Source organism: Equus caballus, chromosome 21, assembly GCF_041296265.1.
Source record: "Equus caballus isolate H_3958 breed thoroughbred chromosome 21, TB-T2T, whole genome shotgun sequence".
NCBI lineage: Eukaryota > Metazoa > Chordata > Mammalia > Perissodactyla > Equidae > Equus > Equus caballus.
Genome location: NC_091704.1, coordinates 32,066,965 through 32,076,171, shown reverse-complemented (window position 1 = coordinate 32,076,171; position 9,207 = coordinate 32,066,965). Strand labels below are relative to the sequence as shown.

At 41.0% G+C, this 9,207-nt stretch overlaps 1 protein-coding gene across 3 annotated transcripts; it reads left to right on the top strand.

Moving 5' to 3' along the window:
• The first annotated feature begins 234 nt into the window (after positions 1-234).
• LOC102149072 (granzyme A-like) lies at positions 235-8,858 on the top strand. Of its 3 annotated transcripts, none has more exons than XR_001379369.3 (6): positions 303-406; positions 2,842-3,075; positions 3,253-3,391; positions 3,492-3,674; positions 6,561-6,812; positions 7,889-8,856. XR_001379369.3 is itself a non-coding variant. In XM_070246266.1 (6 exons), the coding sequence occupies exons 3-5, from the start codon at positions 3,309-3,311 to the stop codon at positions 6,807-6,809; spliced, it is 360 nt and encodes a 119-aa protein (XP_070102367.1). In that variant the 5' UTR covers positions 303-406; positions 2,842-3,075; positions 3,253-3,308; the 3' UTR covers positions 6,810-6,812; positions 7,889-8,791. The 3 variants fall into 3 exon arrangements, 1 of the variants encoding a protein (XP_070102367.1); XM_070246266.1 differs by having other exon boundaries at positions 3,492-3,519; positions 7,889-8,791; XR_011430372.1 differs by lacking the exon at positions 3,492-3,674 and having other exon boundaries at positions 235-406; positions 3,253-3,397; positions 7,889-8,858.
• The last annotated feature ends 349 nt before the right edge of the window (positions 8,859-9,207 follow it).

The window sequence follows — 9,207 nt, the reverse complement described above, 5'->3', positions numbered from 1 at the left end:
ATATAGACTTGAATTCTTAGCTTTTTAAATAATTTGTATTTGAAAGTGAAAAAGCCGTCAAAAGAAGAGCAATTTTCTCTTTAATGTTCTTGATTTATCAGTCTCCATGACTTCATTTACACAGGGGAGGTCTAACCCCAAAGGAAATGACCTCCCCTGCAAAACGAATAAATAACCACACCATCGCTAAAATAAGGTTATGTTTTTCAGTAATAAAACACCAAAATCTTCAGCAGTACAGCAGAGAAAGAAAAAAGAGAGAAAGCCACATCCTTTGCGTTTTATTGTATGTTACTAACATTAATATCTGAAACTGAATGGCCTCCATATGTGGGGAACACAGCCATGAAAACTCCTGTTCCATTCTCATTCCCTGCTGCCACGTGTCTCCTTCTAATTCCTGGCGGTAAGACTTGTTTCCATATGCTCTTCAGTTCTGCTCATGAGAAAATGGAATTCTATGTTGGTTTAATTTATGCTTAACATTATGTAAAAAGGGAAAAGAAATCATAACTTAATTTCCAACAGTTTTTAATGCTATTATGTGTCTTTCCTGTCTAAAAGGCATGTTGGCCTTATAAGATGAAAATGTACCCAATGGGTCTACAGCAAAAATATGAAAGCATTCACTACATCTGCTGGTTCTCATCAACTCAGGCCAGATCTACAGAACGAAACATTTGAATGAAAAACTGACACAGCCATTAAATCAGGATGTATAGGCTACTTATTAACTAGACCTCCCAGTCATCCGTTTACAACTGAATAACCCCAGCTCTCAGTTGTTTAAACTTCTGGTTTCAGATGTGTTTTTGAGTGTCTGTTTCTAGTGGTGGGAGTGGTAAAGAAAACAATAATATCAGTGTAAAATAATCCAATGAAACACACATATATATATGCCAACATTTTTAAAAACGTGCAATTAAGCATAGCAGTATTTTAAGTGTTTTACATATATTAGCTCATTTAAGCTTCTTAAGTATCATCATTATCAGCCCCATTTTATATATGAGGAGACTCAGGCAGAGAGAGGTTAAGTAGATTTACTGAAGTCATCAGCTAGTGAATTATAAGTCTGGGATTGGAACCGAGAGTTCATGGTCTTAACCACACACTATGACATCTTATAGCTCAATGATGCCTTCAGAGCTGGGATTCTTAACAATTTTTTTTTTTGAGGAAGATTAGCCCTAAGCTAACATCTCCCACCACTCCTCCTCTTTCTGTTGAGGAAGACTGGCCCTGAGCTAACATCCATGTCCATCTTCCTCTACTTTATATGTGGGATGCCTACCACAGCATGGCTTGACAAGCGGTGCATATGTCCACACCTGGGATCCAAACCAGTGAACCCCGGGCCGCCAAGCAGAATGTGTGAACTTAACCGTTGCACCACAGGGCCGGCCCCTTAACAAATCTTAATGAGTTCCTTCAAGGTCATTGATGGGCATCAAGAAATCTGTGAATCTCCCAGAACTGTATGCAAATATTTACATGCATACGTGTGTCTGTACTTTAGTGGGTTCTCGAATGGCTCTATATTTCAGAAATCAAAAATAGAAATGATAAAGAGCCACTACTTTAGGAAAACAGCGCTTCACAATGGAAACAATATGGTTTTTACATGATGTAGAACCACGTCAGAACACCGCTTTGCCATTTTCGTTGTGTGAACTTGGGAGAGTTAATTGCCCTGTCTAAACTTCCTGTTCCTTATCTCTACATGGGAAGAATAACACCCCCCTTGCATTGTAGTAAACGTTCGAGCCAGATAGCATGGAAAATTGTAGAAATTGGAAAAAACTTAACCTGAGCAATTAAAAAATAATACCAAGTCAAGTTGTGGCTTTAAAAAGATCACTTTGCTAACAGTCATCATTTTGAGGACTGGCTCCGGGGTAAGTGTCAAGTCTGGACTCCAGAGGCATTTAAACATGCTGGATGATTAGGCTCATTTAACATTTCTCTGAGGGCCATCTGCTTCATTCTCATAATCCCCGACCATCACACCTGAACCTGAAATCTCCTCCAGCCCGCGCCTACTAGCATCCAGTATTTTTCCAATCACTTTCAGAAATATATAAATATATAAGCAAATAAATAACCAGCCTTCTTTGTGAAAACTTCTCAACCTCCCTGCCAACAGCATTTTCTTGTGTCTCTGAATTCCTTCAGTTCTTCTTTTATACTGTCTCAAGGCACTTAGCTCATCATCTTGCATTGTGATCATTTGTATGTAGCCGGGTATCTGTTTGACTTTAAAACATAGCCATTTCCTGTGGTTCAAACTAATATATTTCCTAAATAACAGTGCCTGTTATTGCCCAGGGCACTTTAGTATAAATTGCACGAATAAAAGAAGAGGCTTAAAAACTAACTTCTCACAAAGAGAATCCAAACACATTCACATTATTCACATTATATTGTTGTGTAAAATGAGAATTCATCAAGCAGGAACTTCAGCACAACACGTGCTGTAAATAAAGTTAGCCACTGGCACACTTCATTAATAGGCCCGCTTGGTGCAAAGTCTGCCCAGCAAATCAAGAAATGCTTGTGCCCACCTCTCCCAGGGTAGCTATCCTTAGGTTCACAAACTAGACTGAGGGCTAACCCTATTGTGTGTGCTTGCTTCTGTCTATGTGTATGTGCATGCATGTGTTTGCTTAGATTCAGCTTTAAAACTTCACTACAAAATCAAGATTCATTTATTTAGTCCTACCTATTAAAAGCTTGACTTTTGTCGACCTGTGTTATCTCCAAAGACTTACGCAAGGTGCATTATTTCCCTGAAGCACAGAAAAGCGAACCTGCTACTTCTGCTCCAATTCTTGGGTTTAGTCTCTTCCCTTAGGTGTGGATTCCACAAATCCAAAGCAGGTGGAGGAACCAGGAGCTCCTCTTTCGGTAGCAACCCTCCTTGGTCATCATCCCAGCATCCCTGTCCAGGCCTTCACAAACCCAATGCTCTTGCATCTGCCAGAAGACCTGAGATCTCCTTTCTGATGCTTCTTCCTTGAAAAGATGTGATGAAGTTGAAGCAATTTGTGATAATACACATCCTGGGAGTTTAAGGTAAAAGTCACTAAAATACCAAAAGAAAAAAGCCCCATAAATTCCCTCTGTCTTGCTGTGCTTGTTTATAAATAAGAAGCCATGTGAAAGAACTGATCAGATTTGAATAAATTAAGGTTATGACTTAATTTCATCTATTCTTTCACATAGATGATATGTTTTCCTTGTTTTTTCCAGGAAGGGCAAACCTCAAGCTACTCTTGGAGCCCACTCTACATCCCACAAAGAGAAACATGACCAAATATTTGCCATTAAAAAGGCGATTTCCTATCCATGCTACGACCCACAGTCATTTGAAGGGGCTCTTCAACTCCAGGTAAAGGTGGGTTTTTTTTCAGCAACTAGTCTGAAATAGCATAATTTTGAAATTTGGTCAGTTTAACCTGAAACTGGTTTTTGCACACTCTGCCCCACAGCCAAGCTTGGCTAACACAGGATATCAGGGTAAGAAGTGCAGCTGAGACCCAGCACAATTGCCACAGGCAGACCTCTTCTTGGAATTCAGTTCAACTCAACAGATATTGACGAAAGTCCTACCGAGGAAGGACCTGGCGATCCAATGTGTGATGCCACCAGGAACTCACCTACAGTCAAACCAAGTTGGGTCTATTACAGTTTGCTCTACAAGGGAGACTGTACGCCATGAGGAACCACAGGATGGTTCTGTAGGAGGGTGTTAGATGGGGGTTGTCATCGGATTTGGGCTTGTGTCAGGCAATTTAGGGGAGAGTTCAAGGAAGTAGAACTTTGCTCTGAACTGAATGTTGTCAGGAAGTGGGGTAATTCTGTGATTGGGCATCTCAATGAATCTTACTTATCTAGGAGGCAGAAAGAATGGAGAAAGGCTAAAGCTATGGTTGATAAAGAAGCAGCAGTCACTCATTTTCACTAATAGAGGATGTGTGGTCATTTTTGTGGTGTGCACAGTGACCTTGTTTTCGCCCATACTCTTACATGACTGCAGAGCGGCCTTGGTTTGCATGCTTCGTTAGGGTCACTTTGTCTGATATTGGTGATCAGAGTGTGTTTGATCATCAGGAAAAATCATGGCCCAGCTGTAAGTGGTTAACTGTGAGTTTTGGTCTGCTTTTCTCTTCCTCTGAAGATAAATAGTAATCGGGTCCGGCACTCATAGTCTACCAGGAGAGAAAAGTAGATGAACGGCTCTGATCTGACAATGTTTTACTCATCAGTGACAGAAGCTCTCAGGGAAGCTTTCCTAGAGAAGATACAGGAATCAGCAGAAAAAAAGGGAGGGAAGGGTCTTCTGAGCAGGAAGAACAGCACATATAAGAGAGGTCTTTCTGGAAAATGCATTTTGGAGGAAGAGGGTTGAGAAAAGGACGTTATCGGGAGATTTGAGAAGGAAGGGACAGAAGTCCATGGAGCCAGGCATTGCAAATTATGGTAAGAAGTTTGAACTTTATGGGGAAGGAAGTGGGAAAGCGTTTTAAGCAGAGCAGTGACAATCAGACAATCAGACTTGTTTTTAGAATGATTATCTGGCTGCTGTGCATAAAGTAGAACAGAGAAGGCAAGACTGCAAGGCAGAAGGTTCACACTAGTCCAAAGGGGGCTGATGAGGAATTTGCCCAGCAGGAGTTAAGAGAAAGCTCAGGGGATCCACACACCCTCAATATCAGGAGTAAAGAGAGGGCCCGAGAGCTCTGCATGCTTCTGGCAAACTCCCTACACTCCTTACCCTGCCTCCCAATTCCTATACATGACCTCACACTATCTTCCTGAGGACCAGCAGGCTGGACCTCTGTCTCTGGTCCCTCCTCCTCCCCATACTCTAATTCCCATCCAGTGTCCTGGGCAGTGAAAGGCAACTCCCTCCCCTGCCCCAGAGGCTGCTCCCTGACCTACTTCCCTCTTGTGTTTTTCTCCTTAGCACGCATCTCTGATATACTTTAGATTGTGTCTACTTGTTTGTCTGCCTCCCTCACTGGAATGTAAGCTCTACAGACGAGGTATTTTTGTCTCTTTACTTCTATGTCCTCCAACACCTCGAATAGTGCCTGATACATAGTAGGCCCTCAATAAATATTTCCTGAATAATTTTGGATAAGGGATGGAATTAAGCTAGACAGTGGCAAAGGTAATCAAGAGAAGGGAAGAGATTCTGGACTCAGGTTTCAAGCACGTGGTAGAAGTGGTCAGGTCTCCTTCAGGGCCTAAAATCTTACCTTTACAAGGGGGTGGGATGAGTAGCAGATATGAGGGGTCTGTGTTCTTGGTGTAGAGTCAAGAAACTCGCTCTCACTTCTGACACTGTAGCCAAGAGAGTGATGTTGCTAGAGAAATCATAAAGAGTGTGTCAGGACTTCACCAAGGTTAACCTTCCGGGGTTAAAACCTAATGATGTGCTCATTGCTGTTCTGTGTGCTTGTCATCAAGAGAGCTTGAGAGGACTGCTCCTTACAAATGTATGCTTCCAAGACTCCAATTTTGATCCATTCTTGTAGACCCGAATTTCCTTTGGGGGTTCTCCTACCTCCTTGTCTGTCCTACCAGATAACAGCATGAAGGCTATGAGAAAGCGTGAGTGGGGGAGAAGGAGAGAAGTTACACACAGGCATTTGAAGTCATGTTCTATAGAAAGACTTTCATTTTGGCCATTTCACCTTCTAAGTGTTAGCAAGATGGGATTTTGAAGCACCAGCAACTCAGAGAGGGCACAGAGGAAATGGGGACAGTCAAATGTCAGGAAGTAGGGGCTGAAAGCAATGCAATGATAGGAATGTGACAGTGGCCCTTGCTGTTGTGCTCCTGTGTTTTTAGAAGTTTCACAATACTAGAGCCTTCAGTTTCAAACAGAGCTTGAGACAAGAAGAAAAGAAAGAACTAGAATTGTCTCCCTTTACTGTCTACTCAATCTTGATCACACTCCATATTCTCCTTGCTCTGACTTTTTGGAAAAAGACAGAGCAGGGTGGTAACCCAAGAAGAGGGTTTTGTGAATGAAACAAAAGGGCAGAGTGTGGGTGAGCATTTGAAGGCAGATGAGATCCCAAGGGTGTTTTGTACATGCTCAGAAGTGGGGAAGCCGCATTTCCACTGAAGTGGAAAATGAGGACACTGGTCACTTTCCCACCCTGCCCACTGCATCAAGAGCCTTGGTTTCCTTCCACTGGTCTCAATACGAGTCAGTTCACAAGCCTAAGACCATGTGAATAAGACAGTGCTTGAGTTCTCCACTACAGCTTTCAACCAGAGAACTGTCAGCCACCACCAGTATAATTTTATCATTGACAAGTCAACTGAAGTTTACCTAGATCAGTTTAGCAAAACACTCCTGAAAAGGTGTGCCACAACTTTTTAAAAGTCAATTACTGATAGTCAGTTAGTTTGGAATATGTCTCCAGCCATGTCCTTCATAAGAATATGCTAAATAAGCAAGATATATATTCCAATCAGAGCTATTTTCTGGGTTTTGTTACTGTTGTCCTTGCCTAAAACTGCATTTCCTGTCTCTTTTCTAGCTAGAAGGTAAAGCAACTATAACCAAAGCCACCAAAACAGGAGATGTCAAACCCCACACCAAGTTTCATGTGGCAGGAAGGGGAAGCACCAAAAGAGACTCTTGCAAAATTTCAAATACCTTGAGAGAAGTCAATGTCACTGTGATAGACCAAAAACTCTGCAATGACGTAGAGCACTATAATTTTACGCCAGTTATTGACAACAGCATGATCCGTGCTGGTCCTCGAAAAGGTGAAGATGATTCATAAGAAGTAAGTAAATTACAAATTTAAGCCATTTTTTGGCTATAGGAAATAAGGTAAAATAGAGTGCTTAGGAAGCACAGGGTGGACAACTGTTATTACTTGTTATGTATAAGGCCTGCAAGGACTACTATTTGACACTGATGTTGTGTGTCCGGCTTTGTCCCAGGTGAAACCTTCTGCTCTGGGAGTGTTCCCTCCTTCATAACGGTCATTCTTAGGATACCATTTAACCACCATTTATGGATGCTCTCCATCCCTCTCAAAAATGATCGTGCCAGCTGGCATTTATCAAGTGCCAGAGACTATACCAAATTCTACACTTCGTGCCACTTAATCCTCAAGTAAACCCATGAGATAGGCACTATTATCATCAACTCTATTTTACAGACAAGAAAATTAAGGTGTAGAAAGTTACTTAACTTCCTCAAGTTGGCTATCAGTAGGGTGGATTTGGACCGAGGCCATTTGACTCTCAACTCCTGCATTGTTCTGCCTCTCAACGTGCCAAGAACAGGTTTGACCAGGGTTTGACCTATTTGGAACTCATGATCCATGAGTGGTTTGCAAGGTCAGAGAGAATATGAAATAGGATGATGAATCCTGGGGAAAAAAATCTCTAAAAATTGTTTGAAATTCCAGAAGTAGCCCTTGGTCTGAGATGGCTTAGCTAGTGTCCTCCTCAGAGCAAGGAGGAGTTGAGATCTCATCTCAAGTCTTCTAGAATCCCATTCAGTTTCTTCCCCTAACATCTATTGACCAACAAAAGAGGACACAGGCCGACTGAAGGAGACAATTATTTTCATTGTGAAAGGTTTCCTTTGTTATTCTTTTTTCTTTTCCTGATGAAAATGAGTTTGCACATTTTCTCCAGAATTTCATTTTTCAAAAGATGAATGATTGGAAAAGACGAACAAAATCAGTATTAATTGATGCTGAGGGCAGACTATTAATAAAAGAGATATTAAATTAGCCTTTAAGTACGGAAAGAGAGAAAGAATGCATGAAGGAATAAATGAATGAAGAAAAAGATGAACAGCATCTTTGGAAAGCACTCATTTCAAACATTTGCCTTTCTGTTCCAGGGGGATTCTGGAAGTCCTCTGATATGTGATAACACTTTCAGAGGTGTCACTTCCTTGGGAAGTGTGGGAACCCCCAGAAGCCTTGTATCTACATTCTCCTTACAAAAAAGTATCTCAGCTGGATAAAGAAAACCATTGCAGGAGCCATATGCCATTCCTTCTTCAAAGAAGAGAATGGTGGTAACCACCTGGAGATGCCAAGCAATCCTAAACAGCACCTCAGCAACCCTCCCAACCTTGTGTACAAATGACAGCTTGTCTGAAGCAAAATCAGCAGTGGAAAAAAAACAGCTTCTTGCTGTCACTCTTCACGAATAGCTAAGACTGTTTCATCACACGTTCTCCATCCACAGCAAGAGAGGACCTTTGAGAAAAAGTTTCCCAGTTCAGTGACTCTGCTTTATTCAGAATTTGAGGACTGTCACTGTTGTGTTTCTCTTTAAAAGGAAGTCAATCCCAGGAAAAGTTACAATATTCTTCATTCTTCCAAATAAAGCTCCAAAATATCAGTTGCCCTTGGAATTTACAACCTGACACTCCATTCAGTGTGGGAGTGAGGCGAGAGATGAAAGGGTATTTTCACTTCTTACTATAGACTTCTGTAAATTTTCATATTTTACAAAATTTTTAATTATAAAGACAATGAGAAAGATTCAGTGTTTCAGATATTTGGAAATTCAGAACTTGAAGTTAGGGATTGTTCAGGGTATTGCATCATTTACTAATTACAAGTAGACTAAAGTTTCATGTAACAATGGGCCATAGTCGAGCCAATATCTTGATGTGTATTTTGCCTTAACTAGTCAATTTACACCTGTAAGCACTAAACTTAATTCTATGTTATTCTCAATAACTTGTGATACATAATAAACAAAGTGGGTTTTTTTACCACCTACCATTTATATCTCATCTTTTTGTTGTGCTGTTTTTCCAAAGAGTTGATTTATAATAAACTCATTCTCTAATAATCGCCAGTGACTTACTCAATTCAATTCCTCACACATTTCCTGAGGGCCCACCAGGTGCCAGGCATTTTACTCAGCTCTGTAAATACTAAAACATTTTCACTGCCTTCTAAGTGCTTGAAGTCTAGTAGAAAAACAAGGAGAAATCTGTAAACAAGAAAATATCTACTTCAGGTTCTGAAGAATCTATAACAATGCTGTCTACTGTGTTAAGTAGGTGACGAGAGGAAAGATAAATAATATTTCACTCTCCCAGCAGCCATCACAATTAGCCCTAAGAGTCTTGCTCCTGAGATCCACCCTTTACTGAGACAGACCTATGCACATTCTGGATTCCTGACTAGAATGCCACAG